Here is a 23,976-nt window from a genome sequence, read left to right as displayed (position 1 = left end):
ATAATGTAGCCAATAGGTGCACATTTGCATTTCACAGTACTTCCATTTCACTGTTCACAACCCTCTAATAATACAGTTATTTGGCTAGTGTACTATTGTTTAACCCATGATAAGCCTCATTAATAGGTTGCAGGCAAACATCCACATACTGCTACAATATTTTCCTGTTGAACATCTACAAGCAGTGAAACCCTAACCATAAAGTTCACAGTTCTTGAAGAATAGAAAGGTATGTATTAGTAGACTCTGTCATTGTTTTTACACATCGCCTAATTGTTTATCACTTATTCCACAGTTAAGCTGAAGCTTTGTTGTTGTTCTAACTAACACAGATTTCTCGTCTGAAACTCGGCCGTGGACTGACTGTCTTGGGACCAAAAATCGGGCCCTTATGTATCATCACAATAATAGGTGCTGAAACTGTACACATTGTTCAAAGTTAAATTCACAGAAATTACAATTAAAACTTAACTCATTAAATTAACTGAATAAATTGGAAAATTGTGTCTTTCAAACAGTTTCTTCTATTGCAAGAGTTAGGCCGAATTATTTGTTTAAATAATGAAATTAACATACATAGTTATGCAAACAATACTTCTGACAAAAATGTTAATTACTTTGGAATTAATTAAGGGCTGGCTTTGCTAACATGTTTTCGAATATAGCCAAAGAGATACTTTAAGATTAATAGTATTTCGTCTTCCAAATGTTTATAATTAGCACAGTATTTATATTTGTTTATACATCAACAATATAATTTAAGTTACAAAACAATTATTGATTTCATACTATAACTAAAGATACTAACTATGAATAGTTGAAAAAAATTAGAAAATCAATTAATTTTATGTATTAGATCTGGTTTTATATTCTTTAAAACTGAGTGCCAACCTTTCTCTTTTATGAAATTGCAGATTATATTCACTTATGCTAATGGTAAATAGTTAAAAGTAACAAAACGAATTTAAGGAAGCAGTTAGCAAAACAAGAGGGGAATTGAAATTATCCCAGCTTCCTTCGTCACAAACTGGGGAGTGAGAGCCACCCAAGACATGGATCACTAACTTCTGTTTCATTTCAGCAGCCAACCAACCCACATGCATGTAACACACCATGAGATTGAAGTGTTCATTACTTTTTCATTTATTTTTTAAATAGAGGTTTGTGCCATTCTTATGATAAATATGGTTAAGCCAAGATCTCCACTGCCAGACACACGAAACATTTCACAGTCATGCTAAATGGTGTTTCTGAAGTGAGCACAGAGATTACAGTTACAAAAGAATGGCAGCACTCACTATTTACCAGCTAATGGAATCTGGATTTGCCAGATCCTTACCCAGCCATGTCAGACAGTGTTCCTTGACGTGCAAGCCATCTGCCAGAACCCATGTGTCACGTAATATTTCAATCAATGAAGGACAATTAGGAGAAAATATTCGTGTAGTCAGAATTTCTGTAGTTGTACGAGGGAGTGTCGTAAGCAAAGTATTAAAAATCGCCACTGGTTGGGTATGAGTGTGGAGATGGGGGCCATTTAAAAGCCATTTTCTTATATTTTTCTTGAATAACTTGAAAATCACAGCTTCTAGTCAAAATGTTTCCCAGAATAAAATAAAACTTCATCAAATTTCCTAAAAAAAGTCCAATTCAGGACTAATAGTCTCTGTTTTAAAAAGGATGGAAAAATCGCCTGTTATTAAAAATAGTGTTTTAATGTTATGAAATTAATTTTTATTGTTAACTGAAGTGGGTTAAGAACAAATACTAAATGTGTGTACCACATCTAAGACCAGTAGAGCAGTATTAAGAAATAAATTGCATTTTGGGGGTGTAACTGTATACAGGATGTGTGGTGGTGGTTAGAAGTGAGGGGATGTAGGTCGCTGGATTGTGGTCATGCCCTTCCCTCCTTGAAGGGTCTGCAAACTGAAAAGTGAGCACACAATTACCCACACTGTGCACTCCACTACATCATAAGAAGTAACTACAGAATGTTTTACAAAATTATACTGAATTTCCACACCACATCTTATGAATCACTGGTGACAAAGTGAACAGACTTGCCTGAAGGATGTTAATTTACCACAAAGGGCATTAACACTAAATACAGATAAAAGTAACTAATAAATCTAATGAAAGACAGACATATGGACAGACTCGTAAAACTCTGCAGACTGTTATACACTTCCACAGGAGAAACTGATTCCTAGTCTTCTTGTACGGCAGCTGTAACGTTCTTCCAGGAAAGGCAACTTCCCCCAACACAAGTGCTGCTAGCATCACAGTTTACAGGCAGATTATACTTGCCAAGCATTTCCTGTCCAGTTCCCTTATCTTAGTAGTCAAAATAACTTCATTGTGCTCATGTTTATATAACGGAATTTACAGTTTATTAAATGAGTACTGATTTGAAGTGTTATGTAAGTTTCTATGTAAAATATGTTCCTATAAACAAAAGCTGAGAAGTAACCTATCTCTATTGCACAGGGGGACAATGTAAGGCTGGAAGAGATGCCGCTGGGGTGTCACATTTGATAACCCTCATGCTCTGAAAAGTACTCCAGTGAATGATAGTGGAGACAATGAAATCAACATTGTTGAATACATATTAACAGCATGTTATGCTTCAGACAGGCTCCTCAGTGTGGTAGACAGTTGACAGCTCCAGCTGTCGAGCTTTTTTTACATAACACTGAAGCTCACTTTACTGGAATTAGGCACTCATTTGATAAATTGAAAATAGCTCCACTATATAAAGACAAGGTTGAGGGCAACAAGCACAAAGTGGTGGGGGAGCACCACTTAACATATCATGATGTCTAAAGAGACAGTGCCCGAAATGCAACCTAGCGAAAATGATCTTCTCATGGCAAGGGGGGCGAGAGGAGGTCGTCCAAGCCACTGGGAGAGGCGTAATAACCCAGAGCTAGTTCCCATGAAGGGAGGGCCAGGGGTGATGTAAACGTGACACCGCCTGCTGACAGACAGTGACACAGATATCATCGGAGGAAATGTAAGAACTAGTGAGCTGAGGTACAAGGGCTGCAGCCTTGGCAACAGCATCAGCAGCCTCACTTCCTGTCAGGCCAATGTGACCAGGAATCCACATAATCATCACAGTGGCTCCATCAAGGGTGGCCAAGTGACAGCTTTCCTGGACCCAATGCACTTAGGGACGGACGGTGTACGGTACACAGAGGCTTTGAAGGGAACTATAAGAGTCAGAGCAGCTGACGGAATTGAAAAGCTTGTGTTGCCAGATATACTGTGAGGTATGATACAGGGCAAACAGCTTTGCTGTAAATACTGAGCAGTGTTCAGGAAGCCAATACCAAGAAACATTGGTGCCAACGACAAAGTCACACCCGACATTATGGTCAGTCTGAGAACCATCAGTGTACACAAAGGTACTACATGAAGTTCTGTGTGGAGGTCGTGAAACTGAAGGTGATAGAGTATGGCTGGATTAATGTCCTCAGGCAGTGAATGAATGCCAAGGTGAATATGGACCGCAACATGAAGCCAAGGTGGTGAAGTGTTCACATCCATCAGAAAGTGGCAGGTAGCATGAAGTTAAGCTGCCAGAGCAAGAGCTGAAAGCAAACTCCAGAAGCTAACAGAGAAGAGGGACATGCCCCATACTGGCAATCAAAGGAGGCATAGGATAGGTGGCCACGCATGGCAGACAAACAGCATGCATATCTGCTGAAGACAAAGTCACGGTGGTAGGACAGTGGTAGTTTGCCATTTTCTGTATACAGACTAAGAACCAGGCTAGTGTAAAAAGGCATCAGTGGCCAAACAGATGCCATGATGGTGGATAGTATTGAGGGACAGATATGGAAAAAAAAAAAAACCCACCCATAGTCAAGTTTCTTAAAGGACATGGGACCAAGACAAATGTAGGAGGGTGATTCGATATGCTCCCCAGGAAGTACCACTGAGGACACGTAAGACTTTTGAGAGACCGCATACAGTGGACTGACAGGTAAGACATGTGGCAGGACCAAGAAAGTTTCCTATCGAGCATGAGCCCCAGGAATTTTGTAGTGTCAACGAACAGAAGCGTAACAGGCCCAAGATGTAAAGACAGTGGAAGAAACCAATTGCGCTGCCAGAAATTTGTATAAACAGTTTTGTCAGTGGAAAAATGAATGCCATTGTCAATGATCCAAGAGTAAAGATGATCTAGACTTTGCTGAAGACACCGCTCAATGAAACAAGATTCCTGAGAACTGTAACAGATGGCAAAATCATCAACAAAATGGGAGCCCAAGATGACTGGCGGGAAACAGCTCATTATAGAGTTCACGGTAATAGCAAAGAGGATGATGCTGAGGACGGAACCCTGAGGCACTCCGTTTTCCTGGATAAAGGCATCTGACAAGGCAGAAACCACATGTACTTTAAAAACTCAGTCTTTTGAAAATTCCTGCAGGAAACGGGGCATGTGACCACGGAAGCCCCATGTGTACAGAGTATGGATGACATCAATCCTCCAGCAGGTGTTGCAGGCTTTCTCCAAACCGAAAAACACGGCCACAGTCTGGGATTTCCGCAGAAAACCATTCATAACATGGGTGGACAAAGGGATGAGATGCTCAACTGCAGAATGGCACTCTCGAAATCTACATTGTGCAGTAGTTAGTAAATTGCAAGACTCGAGCCACCATACCAGACGGGCATGAAGCATGCATTCCGTCACTTTGCAAACACAGCTGGTGAGAGAAATGTGGGCAGTAGGTAGAAGGAAGGTGTTTGTCCTTACCGGGCTTAAGTATGGGTATGACAGTGGCTTCATGCCAACATCTGGGAAACATGCCCTCTGGCCAGATGCAGTTGTATGTATGAAGGAGAAAGTACTTGCCCACAAGCGAAAGACACTGCAATAACTGAATTTGAACACTGTCTGGCCCTGGGGTGGAGGATCAGGAAGAAGTGAGAGCATGATCTATCTCCTTCACAGTAAAGGTTGCGTTGTTGTATTCAATATTTTGGGAAGAGAAGGGCATCACCTGGGCCTCCTCCATTCATTTCTGATGGAGGAAGGCATGGTGATAGCGGGAGGAGCTCAAAATTCCTGCGAACAGGTGGTGCAAGATGTTGGAGAAGTAATAGGATCCACTATGGCATAATTTGCTACTGTCACGCTGGAAACTGGAGAATGAACCTTGGTCCCAAAGACCTGTTGGAGGTTGGCCCACAAGACAGAAAATGGAGGGGGATGTTAAAAGAACTAGTAAATGATGATGATGATGGTTTGAGGTGAGGGGGTGCTTGACATCATGGTCATCAGCGCCCTGACAAAAAGACAGCATGCTAATCTCGTGTGTGGGGACGAAGCCTGTCCCCACACGTGGAACAGTTTATATTGACTAGTACATGATATCCAGCTAGCTTTTCCTGGATATCCCAAAGAATGCGACCACACTGTGCATGCAACTGTTTATAATGAATGCAGTTTGTCATTGTAGGAAGTCTCCATACACGAATGGCATTGCAGCACTTCTCAGTACACCAAGGAACCAGGACACAGCGTGGTAAAGAAAAAGTGCAAGGAGTGGAATGTTCTGCGGTGGTGAGATATTTCACCTGATCACCACAAATGGTGAAACGTTGTTCATTGAAGGTCACCCAGGAGGAGTAAGCCTGTACTAGGCCTTAGAAAGCTGCCATTTGGGCATGCACATAGGTGCAGTAGGGGTCAACAATTGGATGGTACAAGGGAAATGGTTTTTCAAGTTTGTGTCACTTGAGATGATGGGCAGTGCAGAAGGAGAGTCCAAATGGGAATGTGTGTGAGTGGAGTCTGAAAGGAATGTGTGTGCTCCCATGTTAACACAGATGAGGTTAAGGCGATTGAGAAGATCAGCCAAGAGGTCACCTCTCCGCAGATTCTGACCAAGCCCCAAAGGGGATGGTGAGCATTGAAGTCAGCAAGCAGCAGAAAGGAGTAAGAGAGTTGCCCAATAAGCTGGAGGAAGTCTGCCCTGATGACACTGAATGACAGAGGGATGTGAACGGTATGAAGGGAAAAGGTCAAGTGAGGAAGAAAAATGCGGACTGCAACAGCTTGGAGCTGGGTAGTCAGAGGGATGGGGTGACTGTGAACATCGCCCCTGATGAGCAACATGATTCCCCCATGAGATGGAAAGCCATCTTTGAGGGGAAGGTCAAAGCAGAACGGGAAGAAATGCGAGAGCTCAAAGCAGAACGAGAAGAAATGCGAGAGCTCAAAGCAGTCGTGAGGACGCAATTTTGTTTCCTGGAGGCAGAGTATAAGCGGACGCTGTGATTCTAAGAGCAGCCATAAGTACTCTTTGTTGGAGCATAGGCTGCGAACATTCCATTGGAGGATGGGGAAAAAATGAAGGGACGTCACCTCAGCAGCTGCTGAGTGCCAGCCTTCAAATACTCGCTGCTACAGGGCACAGGGAAAGGAAGATCCTGCTCCTTAAGGTCTACAGAGGTGTCGACATTCTTCTTTGGTCAGCCTGTGGAGTCCAGGGTAGAAAAATGGTTGGTTGTGGGCACTGGCAACACAGAGATCGGCCAGGCAAGGGTATCATGTGGCAACATCATCAAAGTGGATCTCCAAGTCGCCGAAGGAGAAGACCATTTCCCTTTGTTTGACTTCTCTGAGACTTTCCGGTTGTCAGAGGAAGACAGATGTTAGTTGGGTGGAGGAGTGTAAAGGGTGTATACGTGGAAGTCAAAAAAAAATTCACGGATTTTTCCCGGATTTCCCGGTTAAAAATACACTTTCTCCCGGATGGAAATACACTTTTTCCTTGTTAAGTAACAGTATACTTTTCCTCTTAACTGTAAAAGTTATCACTCCTTTCAGTGGTTGTGGTTTTACACCGGCGTAGAATTTCCCAGCACTTTAGAAAACTAAACTCAGGGGGAAAAACACGTTTTGGAAAGATGTCTGATGTGCAGCAACATGTACACTGCATATTTCGTATTACGAAAGTATAAATTCGAATTCCACCAAACACCGCATGTTACTTTCCATAGAATTGAAATTGAGATTGCAATGCGCTTTTGTAAGCCGGTCGTAGCTAATGTTAAGCGATCTCGCCAGCCGATGAAAGCGGCTATTCAGAGCATAGGACACGTGATGTAGTCAGCCAATAGCAACATCACTGTTAAGCAGCGCGAACACACAAATCGGGAAAGGTAATGGTTTAAATTAATATACATAGTGTTGCTAAAAGAAAAGAAAAGCTTTCACGTACCCTATAATATTGGCCTCTAAGATTAATAAGCTGCAAGATAAGCTAGGCTTTCACACCCAATGTTGATCTTTTTTGCGCGTTTCACTTCAAGATACATCACAGAAATGTGCCAGTAAATTTTTTAACAACGACATAAATTTCTGACCTTCTGGGCTCGAAAATATTCTAATTGGTCATTCTCAAAGATTTGAATTTTGAATGAGAGTCAAACAAACTGTTTTAAGAAATTCATCGGACATTGGCGCACAGAGTTCATCTTGTATAAAAGGAAATTTACTTTACTTGAAAGTAACGCTTTTCAAACAACCATTCGGAATATTTTCCCGCGATGTTATATTCGTTTCAGGAGTTACGCCAGATGACAAGCGTCGCCGTGCTTGCGCAGCTACGACGACGCAGGAAGCCCGTACGTTCATACGTGTAAAACATTAAAAGATCTTACATTATGTCATAAAAGAAACAAGACGTTAGAGGATACTCCAAGAGCAAAGGAATTTGGTGAACCCTACTAAAATGCATAATTCGGCTTAAAGTGCACATTCGTATGTCCAGATTGAGATGTACCAGTACTGTATTATCTCATAATTGGTTCTTTATTATGGCATAATGCCATACTTGCTAGACGATCAAAACCTACACTTGAAATGTAGCGAACAGTTGAAACTAGGCAATAGTGTGGAATTAAACACTTCGTTTCAAATAAATTGACTGCCTCAGCAGAAAAGATCAATTAAAGTCAAATTTCTTTAACAAACCAACAAAGATAACTTCACTGTTCTGTAAGGCGATTAACGCTTGACTGTCATAAGGTAGAAACAAAATAAAATCTGAAACTAATAACATATTTTAGCCTTCCGTAATTATGAGTATGTATTTTAATTCACTTCATAGCTCCCGACCACAGAAATCCGTTTTGTTTTCATTTGACGTGAGAGCAATAAACGAAGAGGAAACAGCAAAATTACTTAACGTAAACACGGGTCACGTGGAGGCTACCACCTCCCCAGTACAACTTAGACTGCTCTGTGCACCAGGTCCGGATCTACGATATTTCCGAACGGGGCCAATATTAGATAGTGGCGCTCCCATCCCTCGAGCGTTTGAGGTAGGACGCCAAAAATTTAAAAAAATCAACTTTTCAAGAATATCTTCATATTGTAGTGCACGTCTTTCTGAAGTGTCTGATACACAAAACATATATGATCGAGGCAACGTAAGCCACGTTATTTGGTCTTAAGCGTGTCGAAGTGCAGTGCCACGCCTCTTCATACATCATTCTTCTACGGCACGTCACTGTATTTCGCTCTGTGGAATTCAAACATGTAATATTTTGTAATGGATGTCATCAAACCTGTATTGAGGACAGTGGAAATTAAAATGCCCTGTGGTGCCTCTCCTGATCCCAGTCGACCGGTTTGACATCTTACCTCCTTTTTTTTTTAAAATAAAAAAAAAAAACAAAAAAAAACACGCAATTAATACTGGGTGAGATTATTTGTGACCGGCAGAACAAGAACTATTCAGAAAATTTGCATTCTCAACTGCCTATTAGCTAATAACTTGCTGTTCTGTGTGACATCAAATTATATATAGGATACATAAAACGAGTAAAGACAAGAGACAAGCAAGACAGTACACATTTCTTCAATCCTTAAGTCCTAGCTTTTTCTTCCTCTCTAATCTTGCCGCAGCTTTATATGGCTTACTTTCCTTTCTGGGAAAGAATCTATTACGCCATCAAAGTTCGTCAACGTTTTGCTACATGAAAAAACGAAATATCGTTGTCTAATATCAGAAAAGCTGTTAATACAAATCATACCCAAGACTGGTGTGGTTTCTCGATCTGATTACGTGTATTTTGTCACTGTACATTGCAGAAGTTGTTACACACACCAAATAAACGAGACTGTTTTGGCACAAATACTAATTTTTATAACACGACGGAATATAATTCAGGAAGCACCAATATCAAAAGCCCATTAGGCCTACTACAAGCAAAAAGTTTTATGTTAGGAAATAATTTCACATTTCATTCATACTCTATAGCTTCAGAAGCATGAGATCGAAAAGTAGTGGTATGTAATTTTTATATAAATTTGGAATCGTCACATACTTCCGTAATTTGTGACAGTCTCCGTTTGTTCTCCTTCCTCGTTCCAACAAACAATCTTGTCATCACTAATTCTGTAACTATTCCTGCCAGTGTCAAAATTTTTCTCTGGTTAACTTCACTAGCCCTGCCACAATCACCGGTTTAGTTATCCCGCATTTGTTCTCCGGTTACGCGTTATTAAGAGCTCGTACAACGCGTTTTCCGTGCTACTCCCAGAATAGAACTTTAGCGGCTGCTAGCCGGGGACTGTAGTGTACCGGTCTGCCCAAAAATTTTCTGTCAACATTTCATTTTCTTGGATACACGGAGAAGACAACACGTAATCTTAGTTGCCTGTTATTCCTGTTAGTCGTTTATTTCCACTCTGGTAGCCTGAATCGATGGAATTCGCTAGCAATTATAACAACGCTGATGATTTGCAAACCCAGTCAACCAGGAACAGTTTACAGCGATTGTCATTCACCCTTTCGGCTTTATTCGCTCATTCATTAAGAAATCAACCTATAATTTGATCAAAAAAGTTCAAAAACCAACAGGTATGCGTTCAAAATACACTCCTGGAAATTGAAATAAGAACACCGTGAATTCATTGTCCCAGGAAGGGGAAACTTTATTGACACACTCCTGGGGTCAGATACATCACATGATCACACTGACAGAACCACAGGCACATAGACACAGGCAACAGAGCATGCACAATGTCGGGACTAGTACAGTGTATATCCACCTTTCGCAGCAATGCAGGCTGCTATTCTCCCATGGAGACGGTCGTAGAGATGCTGGATGTAGTCCTGTGGAACGGCTTGCCATGCCATTTCCACCTGGCGCCTCAGTTGGACCAGCGTTCGTGCTGGACGTGCAGACCGCGTGAGACGACGCTTCATCCAGTCCCAAACATGCTCAATGGGGGACAGATCCAAAGATCTTGCTGGCCAGGGTAGTTGACTTACACCTTCTAGAGCACGTTAGGTGGCACGGGATACATGCAGACGTGCATTGTCCTGTTGGAACAGCAAGTTCCCTTGCCGGTCTAGGAATGGTAGAACGATGGGTTCGATGACGGTTTGGATGTACCGTGCACTATTCAGTGTCCCCTCGACGATCACCAGTGGTGTACGGCCAGTGTAGGAGATCGCTCCCCACACCATGATGCCGGGTGTTGGCCCTGTGTGCCTCAGTCGTATGCAGTCCTGATTGTGGCGCTCACCTGCACGGCGCTAAACACGCATACGACCATCATTGGCACCAAGGCAGAAGCGACTCTCATCACTGAAGACGACACGTCTCCATTCGTCCCTCCATTCACGCCTGTCGCGACACCACTGGAGCCGGGCTGCACGACGTTGGGGCGTGAGCGGAAGACGGCCTAACGGTGTGCGAGACCGTAGCCCAGCTTCATGGAGACGGTTGCGAATGGTCCTCGCCGATACCCCAGGAGCAACAGTGTCCCTAATTTGCTGGGAAGTGGCGGTGCGGTCCCCTACGGCACTGCGTAGGATCCTACGGTCTTGGCGTGCATCCGTGCGTCGCTGCGGTCCGGTCCCAGGTCGACGGGCACGTGCACCTTCCGCCGACCACTGGCGACAACATCGATGTACTGTGGAGACCTCACGCCCCACGTGTTGAGCAATTCAGCGGTACGTCCACCCGGCCTCCCGCATGCCCACTATACGCCCTCGCTCAAAGTCCGTCAACTGCACATACGGTTCACGTCCACGCTGTCGCGGCATGCTACCAGTGTTAAAGACTGCGATGGAGCTCCGTATGCCACGGCAAACTGGCTGACATTGACGACGGCGGTGCACAAATGCTGCGTAGCTAGCGCCATTCGACGGCCAACACCGCGGTTCCTGGTGTGTCCGCTGTGCCGTGCGTGTGATCATTGCTTGTACAGCCCTCTCGCAGTGTCCGGAGCAAGTATGGTGGGTCTGACACACCGGTGTCAATGTGTTCTTTTTTCCATTTCCAGGAGTGTAATATGAGTAATCGTTAGACCAACGTACGCTGGATGCTAGGCGCTTTGAGAAACAAGGTCTTTTTCCTCAATAACATGAATGTGGTGCCCCCCCACCCCCCGCCCACAAAAAAACTGCCGCCAGGGACGGATAGTTACCACTGTTTGCCCCCTCTCCCTAGTTTCGGGCCTGTTGCGCATACGTGAATCTGCCAGCTTAGGTGCACCAGTAAAATTTTTCCGGATAGCATCTGGCTGCTTGCTGTTATTGCTTATACAGCTAACTGCCACACTTCTGTAGCCAGAAGCGGGAGAAGGTACTACGCATACGCGACTCAACTGCACGTGCGCATGAACTCGCCCGCAACCGCTCAAACGAATCTAATGTAAACAGTTGTGACGTCACGCTCATCGGAGGCAATTTGTTGTTATAAAACATTGCATAGTCTTCCTAAAGCCTTTTTGCTGTTGGCAGACGCTTGTATGAGCACTGTGTTTTGTTCCTGTATATGGCGCATTTCCTTTGCAACTTAGGTTTCATTTTCGTTTTTTCTCTCGTTCGTGTTTTATTGCTGCAGTATTATTCATTATTCTGCAGTAGCGAGATACAGTAATATTCTTTGTTATAGTATTGCTTCTTGCTAGTCAAATTTACAAAAATGTAACCAAAAACTAGAACAATGAAAAATTCCCGGAATTCTAAAAAAATCCCAGGGTTTTTCCCGATTTTCTCCCGGATGAAAAAATTCCCGGGTTTTTCCCGGATCTCCCGGTTGTAGGAACTCTTCGTGGGAGTATTCCTTCTGTCCTTGCCGGCCTGCCAGTTTGTAGCAGGTGAGTTCGCCCCATGATGCAAAAGTTTGGTGGCTTGTTGCACAGCTGGAGGAGGAGATGGGGATGCTACCATGATACTGGGCAATTTCAAAACCATGGTGCTAAATTCGAGGTTGCATGTCTGCGTGGCCATGCCCTTCATGGAGCAAGATGAAGCAAGAACAGCACTTTAGGTGCCAGATTGTAGAACACAGGGTTTCCAACTATGCAAAAACTTGTGAGCGACCGGGTAAGGCACAGTTTCCTTCACCCAGATTCTGGACAGCCTGCACACTGAGATACACAGGACTATCTCGGGAGGAGATGGCATGTTTGCCATTGCAGTTGATACAGGGGGGAGACGGAGGCGGACAACTGTCCTCGTTAGCACCCCTACCACAGTTTACACATTTGGCCGGGTGCCGACAGGACTCTTGAGTGTGGCTGCAAAGATGACACTGGTAGCAGTGCTTCAGGTTTGGCACGTATGCTTGTACTGTGATAACTTCGTGGCGTGCTTTGATCTCTGAGCGAAGAACCACTCCATCAAAAATGAGGGTAAAAGTGCATGTGGGCACTAAGGATGCATCTACTTTTTTCATCACCTGATGGGCTGCAATGACATCCTGATCAAAGAGGTACATTTGGATTTCTGCATCAGTCAGACCATAGAGCAGCCTGGTGTAAACAAAACCACGGGAAGAATCCAACGTTCAATGGGCCTCAACACAAAAAGGATAGCCAGGAGGGGGTGGAGTGTGGGGAGAGAGAACAGCATGCAGATAGTTGCATATTATCTGTATTCCATGTTGTGTTAATGCACTTTGTGGAAAATAAACACCATCCAGGCACGTAGGTGCAATGCGTTGCCAGTGATTCATAAGGTTGTTGGAGGCCTGTGTAACTTTGTTAAACATCCTGTAGTTACTTCTTGTGATATAGTGGGTTGGATAAAGAGGTGAATCACTTACCTGCTCCTCAGTCTGCAGGCCTATGAAGGAGGTAAGTGCATGACCATAATTCGGTGAACTACATTTGCTCACACTTCTATCATCCAGCCCGACCCCTCCATCGTGTTACACCCACAGAACAAAATTCATCCTTCAATATGTCTCTATTGCACTTATACATTTTATATTTGTTCTTTACCCACTTCATTTAACTATGCACATTAATCCTATACCACAAAAACTCTATTTTCAATAACAATATTATGAATAGGAAAGTTGTTACTCACTATATAGCGGAGATGCTGAGGCACAGATAGGCAAAAAAAGACTGTCACAAATAAAGCTTTCAGCCAGTAAGGCCTTCGTCAATCATAGAACATACACGCACGCGCACGCGCACGCGCACGCACGCACGCACACACACACACACACACACACACACACACACACACACACACACACGCTGCATGTTAGATGGAGAGAGGTGGGGAGAAGAGGGCGGCGGGGGAGGGGGGGGGGGGGTAAAAAGGCTGGGTTCAATGGTCGAATGAGGGCTGAATAGTGCCAAAATGGAAACAGGGAAGGGGCTGGATGGTGAGGACAATGACTAACGAAGGTTGAGGTGAGGAGGGTTATGGGAACATACGATATATTGCAGGGGAAGTTCCCATCTGCGCAATTCAGAAAAGGTGGTGTTGGTGGGAAGGATCCTTATGGCACAGGATGTGAAGCAATCATTCACATCTACATCTACATTGATACTCCGCAAGCCACCCAACGGTGTGTGGCGGAGGGCACTTTACGTGCCACTGTCATTACCTCCCTTTCCTGTTCCAGTCGCGTATGGTTCGCGGGAAGAACGACTGTCTGAAAGCCTCCGTGCGCGCTCTAATCTCTCTAATTTTACATTCGTGATCTCCTCGGGAAGTATAAGTAGGGGGAAGCAATATATTCGATACCTCATCCAGAAACGCACCCTCTCAAAACCTGGCGATCAAGCTACACCGCGATGCAGAGCGCCTCTCTTGCAGAGTCTGCCACTTGAGTTTATTAAACATCTCCGTAACGCTATCACGGTTACCAAATAACCCAGTGACGAAACGCGCCGCTCTTCTTTGGATCTTCTCTATCTCCTCCGTCAACCCGACCTGGTACGGATCCCACACTGATGAGCAATACTCAAGTATAGGTCGAACGAGTGTTTTGTAAGCCACCTCCTTTGTTGATGGACTACATTTTCTAAGCACTCTCCCAATGAATCTCAACCTGGTACCCGCCTTACCAACAATTAGTTTTATATGATCATTCCACTTCAAATCGTTCCGTACGCATACTCCCAGATATTTTACAGAAGTAACTGCTACCAGTGTTTGTTCCGCTATCATATAATCATACAATAAAGGATCCTTCTTTCTATGTATTCGCAATACATTACATTTGTCTATGTTAAGGGTCAGTTGCCACTCCCTGCACCAAGTGCCTATCCGCTGCAGATCTTCCTGTATTTCGCTACAATTTTCTAATGCAGCAACTTCTCTGTATACTACAGCATCATCCGCGAAAAGCCGCATGGAACTTCCGACACTATCTACTAAGTCATTTATATATATTGTGAAAAGCAATAGTCCCATAACACTCCCCTGTGGCACGCCAGAGGTTACTTTAACGTCTGTAGACGTCTCTCCATTGATAACAACATGCTGTGTTCTGTTTGCTAAAAACTCTTCAATCCAGCCACACAGCTGGTCTGATATTCCGTAGGCTCTTACTTTGTTTATCAGGCGACAGTGCGGAACTGTATCGAACGCCTTCCGGAAGTCAAGAAAAATAGCATCTACCTGGGAGCCTGTATCTAATATTTTCTGGGTCTCATGAACAATGAAGTATGTCACGTTTGGCAGAATACTCAGCAACAGGATGATCCACTTGTTTCTTGGCCACAGTTCGTAGGCAGACTTTCATGTGGACAGACAGCTTGCTCGTTGTCTTGCCCACGTAGGATGCAACACAGTGGTTGCAGATGAGCTCGTAGATCACGTGAATGGGTTCACAGGTAGCCCTGCCTTTGATGGGATAGATGATGTTCGTGACCAGACTGGAGTAGGTGTGGTGGGACGATGTATGGGACAGGTCTTGCATCTAGGTCTATTACAGGGTTATGAGCCCTGAGATAAGGGGTTGGAAGCTGCGGCTGTGTAGGGACAGCCGAGTATATTGTGTAGGTTCAGTGGATGGGGGAATACTACTGTGGGAGGGGTGGGAAGGATAGTGGGCAGGACATTTCTCATTTCAGGGCACGATGAGAGGTAGTCGAAATCTGGGTGGAATAATGTGCATCTTACCATCCCCTGCAACACAGAAAATATGCTGAGGTGGCAAAAGTCATGGGATAGCGATATGCACATATATCTATATATGTATTGGTCTTTTAAATATGTCTGCTTGTGTCTGTATGTGTGGATGGATATGTGCGTGAGTGCGAGTGTATACCTGTCCTTTTTTCCCCCTAAGGTAAGTCTTTCCGCTCCCGGGATTGGAATGACTCCTTACCCTCTCCCTTAAAACCCACTTCCTTTCGTCTTCCCCTCTCCTTCCCTCTTTCCTGATGAGGCAACAGTTTGTTGCGAAAGCTTGAATTTTGTGTGTATGTTTGTGTTTGTTTGTGTGTCTATCGACCTGCCAGCTCTTTCGTTCGGTAAGTCACCTCATCTTTGTTTTTATCTATATATGTACATATATATGTGTGGCAGTATCAGGCATACAAGGTATAAAAGGGCAGTCCACTGATGGAGCTGTTATTTATACTCAGGTGATTCATATAAAAAGGAGTCTGATGTGATTATGGCCGCAAGAGGGGAATTAACAGACTTTTAATGCAAAATAGCAGTTGGAGCTAGATGCAGGGGACATGCCATTTTGGTAATTGTTAGGGAGTTCAATATTCCAAAACTCACAGTGTCAGAAGTATGCTGAAAATACCAAATTTCAGGCATTATCTCTCACCACAGACAATGTAGTGGCTGATGGCCTTCACGTAACGATGGAGAACAGTGGCATGTGTGTAGAGTTTCCAGTGTTAACAGACAAGCCACACTGCCTGAAATAACCACAGAAACCAATGTGAGATGTACGAGGAATGTATCCAGTAGGGCAGTGCGGTGAAAGTTGGCTTTAATGAGCCATGAAGCCAATGACCAATGCGAGTGCCTTTGCTACAGCACGACATTGTCTGCCATGCCTCTCATAGACTCACGACCATATCGGTTGGACCCGCAATAACTGGAAAACTGTGGCCTGGTCAGATGACTTCTGATTTCAGTTGGTAAGAGCTGATGTAGGGTTCAAGTGTCGTGCAGACCCCATGAAGCCATGGATCTAAGTTGCCAACAAGGCACTGTGCAAGCTGGTGGTGGATCCGTAATGGTGTGGGCTGTATTTATATGGAACTGAACTGATCATTGACTGGAAATGGTTATGTTTGTTACCTGGACACCATTAGGGAGTTCAATATTCCAAACTCACAGTGTCAGAAGTATGCTGAAAATACCAAATTTCAGGCATTATCTCTCACCACAGACAATGTAGTGGCTAGGTGGAGTTCACTGACTTCATATTCCCAAACAATGATGGAATTTATGGATGACAATGCAATATATCAGTGTGCCACTATTGTTCATGATTGGTTAGAGGAACATTCTGGATGAAATGATTTGGCCACACATATCACCCGACATGAGTCCCGTCAAACATTTATGGGGCATATCCAAGAGTCAGTTTGTGCACAAAATCCTGCACCAGTAACACTTTTGCAATTATGGGTGGCTATAGAGGCAGCATGGTTCAATATTTCTGCAAGGGACTTCCAACGACATCTTGAGTCCACGCCACATCAAACTGCTAAACTATGCTCATCAAAAGGAAGTCTGACACAACATTAGGAGGTATAGTTTTGTCACCTCAGTGTATTAGTCCTAGAGAAAAAGTTCACAGGAGCTTTTTGTAGGAAATTTAATATAGTTAAATTTTGTGCTGGGAAACATTTTTGATATAAGCAATCATTTCTGAGTTATTCAAGAAACTCTTTATAAACTGAACTTTATATGATACACCACCACCACCACCACCACCACCACCACCCCTACCCCCTCACTCACTCACTCACTCACTCACCATTGGTAGAGAATTTTAGCACGTTGTTCATGATACTCCCTCCTACCACTGTACATAAATTTGTGACATGATTTTTGCCACTATTCAACCTTATTTGGTCTCCAGTGCCTGGGCTATAAAGCTTATTGAATGTCATGGGTGAAGCAAACCTTACACCATTGTGGTTCTCAAGTGAACCAGTTGTTCAAGAACTGAAAATTTATTTTGGCATTTCTAACAGTACTATCACACTTTGTTTTAGTTAAACCCAAAATCATTTTTAATGTAGTAAGTTTTCCTTCTCCTGTTGAAGCAGTGGAACTTAATTAGAAAATTACTTTGATGAATACAATCAGAAGCTTTGGAAATGTATAAAAATACATCAGAGAATGTTTCTAGTCTTCTAGAGTTTCGATTACTGACATTATGAAACTAGCTGGTGTTGTCCTAGTGTACCTATCCTTTCTAAAAAGGAAGGAAGGAAGATTGGGCTTAACATCCTGTCAACACTGAGGTCATTAGAGATGGAGCACAAGCTCAGTTTGTCTCAAGAATGGGGAAGGAAATCAGCCATGCTCTTCAAGCTGGGACTGGATGCTTATGGTGAATGTACTTGTTTTTTACACAGTGCCCGGGTTCCTCCCAGAGAATATGGCGCACGGTGACACCCACTGGTCATATCCCCTTCTGCACTAGATGACTGGAACGCCTTCACTGCAGGATTTTGCTGGAAACTAGTCAACACTTTCTTCGGGTTTCTTGGTTGAGGAAAGAGCCCAGTTCCACTTCCTTATGTTTAAGGTGAGCATCGTTTGTCTGATCTCTAGAAACTTGTCTCCACTGCTGTTGGCTGCGTTTGCAGCAGCCTGATGCTAGCATTCCGCATGGTTTTTCTATTCTTTTTAGTAGTGCTGCGCTCCCCCATCTTAGATTTAATGTGTCTTTGAATAGGTTTGTGGCACATGCTCAACTCTCCCCCAGGGAAAATTGGTTTACGTCTAGAGTAAACTTTTTTTCTTTTTTTTTTTTCACATGCTGAGTTCCACTTTCTTTAGTGGCACTGACTTGTTTCTTGCAGACAGTCAACTTTTTTTTTCTCCTTAGATACTACAACCACTTTTAGGAGAAATAAATGGAATATTTTATATGATGCTTAAATGGTGCTTGCCTTTGTTAAATTATATGTAAAACTGTGCTAAAAAGAATTCCATGAGGACAACTGAAGTGCTTGAGACCCTCCGATTTGAGCATTAATCTAATAAAAGCCGCCCATTTGTATACGGTGGGCTGTGGACACTAATTTGACGGCCTGTTTCAGTGTTTATTAAGATTGTGGTGATATTTGTTCTACACTTAAGATAAATAATTCTTGATCCTTGGCTGATTGTAATTTCAACTTTAGGTGTACCTCATTTGGATCAGTTAACTTTACCTGCCAAGGCTTAAGCGAGTTAACATTCAGTGGCGCTTTAATCTTAAATTAATATTAGTTATTGGATTTCTTTTAGAGGTGGAGCAAAGGTTTTGGTTTTATTTAACCTGTTTACTGCTTAAGAGCCTTTGCTGTGTTGTTGTTGTGCATTAACTATCTTCTCTTGGACTGAAGGCGCATGGGGACTGGGTTACGAGGTCTACGTCTGGAGTCTGCTGCGTCATCTGCAGGTTTGTGCCCTGACCTGACAGGGGGATGCTCTATTACTGTACTGCAATTTTCAGGTGAAGGTGTGTCTAAACTGTTTAACTTCAGATATTTCACGTTTAAAGCCTTTTCTTTTTACAGAGTACTTAGTAACAAATGATGTCCAATAGTTTTCCCCAACATTTCCCCTAGGACCTGTTGGTTGGTGTCTTCCTAAGATACAAGTACCTGTAAAGTGTACAATCCTAAAAGCTTTATTTATTATTACTTCAAATGCATACAAGCCTTTTTTTTCAAATATGCTGGCAACTGAGTATGCTCACCTGGAAAAATTCAGTAGCTGCCCATGCTCCATATATTGCTCCAGGTTGTACGGTGCAGTTCATCGACACTGGTAGGCTCTTTAAAAGTTTCACTAGTAATCCAACATTCTCTTTCCGCATTGCTGGCCTTACAGCATCCAAAAACTTATTTGGTGTTTCCACCAGCAGTTTGTAGTCAATTGCTGAAGCAAAATTTGCGATTGTTACTATAAAAATCTGCAAATAGTTCAGATAAGATTTGATTTAATGTCAAAGTAACTACCTGGTGAAGTTGCCTTTATTTTTTTTAAAAGCTTGATGTGATCTTTTGGCAAGAGGCAATGGAAAAATTTATTTTCAGCCACTGATGAGAGGACAGTATAATACAAAACAAGCATATTGTGCTGTGTTCCTCCAATGCTTGGATACACATAGTTTTGAAACCTGGAATAAATTAGATTGGAGTCTTATTTCATGATCAGGAACGGAAGGATGATAACTACAAATCAGAGAAGTTACAGATAAATCATTATCCTCATTTAAAGCAAAGACAGTGACCCTATTGGCTACAGAACAAAAAATAAATAGCCAATCCTCTACTGAAAAAAGTACTTACATTAACAAGTAGATGGCTTTGCTGAAATTTCACATTTTGCCAAAATATGATTAGCATTACAATTGTTGAATATAAATGAATTTCAATATTGTCGCAGAAGAAGCTGAGTAAACCGTGGTGTAGCGGTTACGATACCTGTTGCATGGAACGTCGTGAGTTCAAAACTCACCTGGACTGTACAATTTTAATTTCTATATTCGATTCGAGTACATTCTAGAAGTATCCACAAATGTCAAGAATCATTGTAATGTAATGTTCTGTAGCTGTATATATAATGTATGTGTTCTGGCTGGAGGCAGTTCACTCCATGCTCTTATATGTGCAAGCGCTGAATAAACCTTTGTTAAGTGAAGTTAGTGTTCGTCATTCATCTAGTTACACCTTCTTCTACATGACATTATTCTGGTGGAGACACTGGGTATTGGAACTTGTGATAGTGCACATTATCGACGACACAGTGGCTTCAATCAGACCGCAACAGAGCCGACAATCGAATCATATTCAACAGATCACAATCTATCGGAGACAAAAGAGGAAGAAGACATTACGATGACAGCAACAGTGTGCCACCACATGAGAGATCCTTCTGGGTTCTCTGCTGACGATGGCCAAGATCCAAACAAGTGGCTGACGGTATATGAGCGTATAGCCAAATTTAACAAATGGGATGACACTGTGTGTTTGGCTAACAAATTTTTCTACTTGGAGGACACTGCCAAGCAATGGTATGAGAATAACAAGGAGAAGTTCACAAGCTGGGAAGTATTCCAGGCAGAACTGTGCAAGTATTTTGGTGACACACAACGAAAGAAGCGCATTGCTGAAGATAAATTAAAGTGCAGGGCACAGCATCCAGGAGAAACTACATCATCCCACATTCAAGATGTCTTGGAGCTGTGTAAAATAGTGGACCCTAGAATGGAGGAGGAAGATACGGTTGCACATCTCATGCAGGGTGTTCCTCAGGATATGTATCAAGCCCTACTCCTGAAGGAGGTTTCAACAGCAGAGGACTTCATAAAATAGTGCCAGTATATCGAGACAATGCAGCAAAAAAGAATTATACGCAAGAAGTTTGAATGACTCCCAAACGCCATATCAGTGTCTGTTATGGAGGAAGAAACTGATTTCATAAGTGTTCTTCGCCAGATAGTGAGAGAGGAAGTTCAGAAGGCACTTGGATTGCACGGTGAGCAAAAAACTGAGACGCTCCAAGAGATCATAAGGGAGAAAGTGGAACAGACATCGAACCCAATCTCTTGGCCTTCATTTCCCTTTAGAATGGTGAAAAAGTCGAGACCCAGGTGGAGTTATGTTCCTACAATCTTTTTGGGCACCAAAGACCAGGATAACCAACCAATATGTTTCAACTGCGGACTACCGGGACACATGCTGCTCTATTGTCGAGAAAGGCAGCGGATATTTAATGACTCCCACACCAGAAGACAGCAGACCGACCTTAGCCAATGCCAAGTCCGGGATAACAAAGATGAACAAGAAGATGTGGGTGCAGGACGACATAGGTCACCACTGCCGCAAGCTAGCCACTGGAGAGAACGTTCCCCAACATGCCGATCAAGGTCTCCATCACCGTTTAGAAGCTACAGCCAACCACCTAGCTGCTGCAACCTGGAAAACTAAAGGGTGTGACCTTCCTTGGAGGTGAGACCACCAAAGAGAATAATCTTTCACCATCGATCACTACAAAAATTATAGGAGACTGTGTCGATATCCTCATGGATGGTAGACCAGCCCAAGCTCTTGTGGACTCTGGAGCATCATATTCAGTCATTTAGGAGAAGTACCATTGCCAGTTGTAGAAAACTGTATTCGTCGACAACAAAACATCTCTGGTGAAAGGAGATAATATGAAATATGTAAAACCTACAGGAATATGTACCATTCATGTGGGTATAAGTGGCCATACACATCGTCTTACCCAAGTATAGTCATGACGTCATTCTCGAATGAGACTTTTTGAAAGTTTCTCAGGCAATTAAAGATTGTGGTCATTCAAAGATTATGCTAGATGAGATGAGATAATGTGGACAAGATGAGAATCCAAGTGTGTGGGGACTGTGTGTGCTGGATGAAGTGATCATTCCTGCAGTCAGCACTAGAAAAGTAACTGTCATATGTCATGCCATGCATCAACCCAGTCATCCCAGCCTCTGTCGTCTCGTTTAAGAACGGAGTCGGTGAATTGTGTATAGTGAACTGTCAGTGAAAACCACAGATCCTTCCAAGATGCATGTGCATAGCAGACGCTGAGCCATTAATTGCAGGAGAGCTGAGCATCATAGAAACCTCTCATGCTGAGTCTGTGGGCGAAATTAGCGCTACCACTAAGAGACAAGATCTTCTAGCTCGACTATCATCAGATCTCACTAAGGAACAACAGAAGAAGCTACTTGCCATTCTTCAAGAGTTCTCTGAATGCTTCAATCCACAGGTGAAGAGCAAATTAGACAAATTGATGGTGAAGCACCGGATTAGCACTGGCGACCATCAACCGATACACCAGAGAGCATACCGTGTGTCAGCAATGGAACATCGAATAATTCGCGATGAGGTAGAGAAAATGATGAAGAATGACACCAATCAGTCTTCGCAGAGCCCGTGGTCATCACCAGTGGTCCTCGTCAGGAAAAAGTATGGCAGTTGGCACTTTTGTGTTGTTTACAGGAAGCTTAATAAGATAACTAAAAAGGATGTTTACTCCCTAACACGAACTGATGATACACTAAATTGTCTGAAGGGGGCTGAGTTTTTCTCAACCATGGACATGTACTCGGGATACTGGCAAATCAAAATGGATGAAGCTGATCGTGAAGAAACTGCATTCACCACCCCTGAGAGCCTGTATGAGTTTAAGGTAATGCCGTTTGGTTTGTGTAATGCACCAGCAACTTTTGAACAGATGATGGATCATCTTCTACATCACCTGAAGTGGACGATGTGTCTTTGTTATTATGATGACATTATAGTGTTCTCGGAGACATCTGATGAACATATAAAAAGACTGAGGGCCTTTCTTAAGTGTCTCCGACAAAGTGGACTGAAACTTAATGGCTCAAATGGAAACAGGGAAGGGGCTGGATGGTGAGGACAATGACTAACGAAGGTTGAGGTGAGGAGGGTTATGGGAATATACGATATATTGCAGGGAAAGTTCCCATATGCGCAGTTCAGAAAAGCTGGTGTTGGTGGGAAGGATCCTTAAGGCACTGGATGTGAAGCCATCATTGAAATGAAGTATGTCATGTTTGGCAGAATGCTCAGCAACATGGTGGTCCACTTGTTCCTTGGCCACAGTTTGTAGGCAGACTTTCATGTGGACAGACAGCTTGTTCGTTGTCATGCCCACGTAGAATGCAACACAGTGATTGCAGATGAGCTTGTAGATCATGTGACTGGTTTCACAGGTATCCCTGCTTTTGATGGGATAGAAGATGTTCGTGATCGGACTGGAATAGGTGTGGTGGGACGATGTATGGGACAGGTCTTGCATCTAGGTCTATTATAGGGTTGTGAACCCTGAGATCAGGGGTTGGGAGCAGTGGTTGTGTAGGGACAGCTGAGTATATTGTGTAGGTTCAATGGATGGGGGAATACCACTGTCGGAGGAGTGGGAAGGATAGTGGGCAGGACATTTCTCATTTCAGGGCACAATGAGAGATAGTCGAAATCTAAGTGGAATAATGTGCATCTTACCATCCCCTACGACACAGAATATATGCTGAGGAGGCAAAAGCCATGGGATAGCGATATGCACATCTATCTAGATATGTACACATTAATATAATAGAGGGAAACATTCCACGTGGGAAAAACATATCTAAAAACAAAGATGATGTGACTAACCAAATGAAAGCGCTGGCAGGTCGATAGACACACAAACAAACACAAACATACACACAAAATTCAAGCTTTCGCAACAAACTGTTGCCTCATCAGGAAAGAGGGAAGGTGAGGGAAAGACGAAAGGATGTGGGTTTTAAGGGAGAGGGTAAGGCCAATCCTGGGAGCGGAAAGACTTACCTTAGGGGGAAAAAAGGACAGGTATACACTCGCGCGCACGCGCACGCACACACACACACACACACACACACACACACACACACACACACACACACACACACATCCATCCGCACATACACAGACACAAGCAGACATTTGTAAAGGGAAAGAGTTTG

General features: G+C 43.3%; 1 protein-coding gene across 2 annotated transcripts in view; it reads right to left on the bottom strand.

The window, feature by feature from the left end:
* The window catches only part of LOC126483846 (NBAS subunit of NRZ tethering complex-like), a 405,587-nt gene that overhangs the window by 79,278 nt on the left and 302,333 nt on the right, over window positions 1-23,976 (bottom strand). For both annotated transcript variants that reach the window (XM_050107060.1, XM_050107061.1), the window contains exons 32-33: window positions 19,448-19,608; window positions 19,186-19,367 (exon numbers count right to left, since the gene is read on the bottom strand). In XM_050107060.1, the coding sequence (XP_049963017.1) occupies window positions 19,186-19,367; window positions 19,448-19,608 (343 nt within the window). The remainder of the gene's footprint in view (window positions 1-19,185; window positions 19,368-19,447; window positions 19,609-23,976) is intronic.

Source organism: Schistocerca serialis, chromosome 6 (assembly GCF_023864345.2).
Source record: "Schistocerca serialis cubense isolate TAMUIC-IGC-003099 chromosome 6, iqSchSeri2.2, whole genome shotgun sequence".
Lineage (NCBI taxonomy): Eukaryota > Metazoa > Arthropoda > Insecta > Orthoptera > Acrididae > Schistocerca > Schistocerca serialis.
This window is presented reverse-complemented; position numbering and strand designations above follow the sequence as displayed.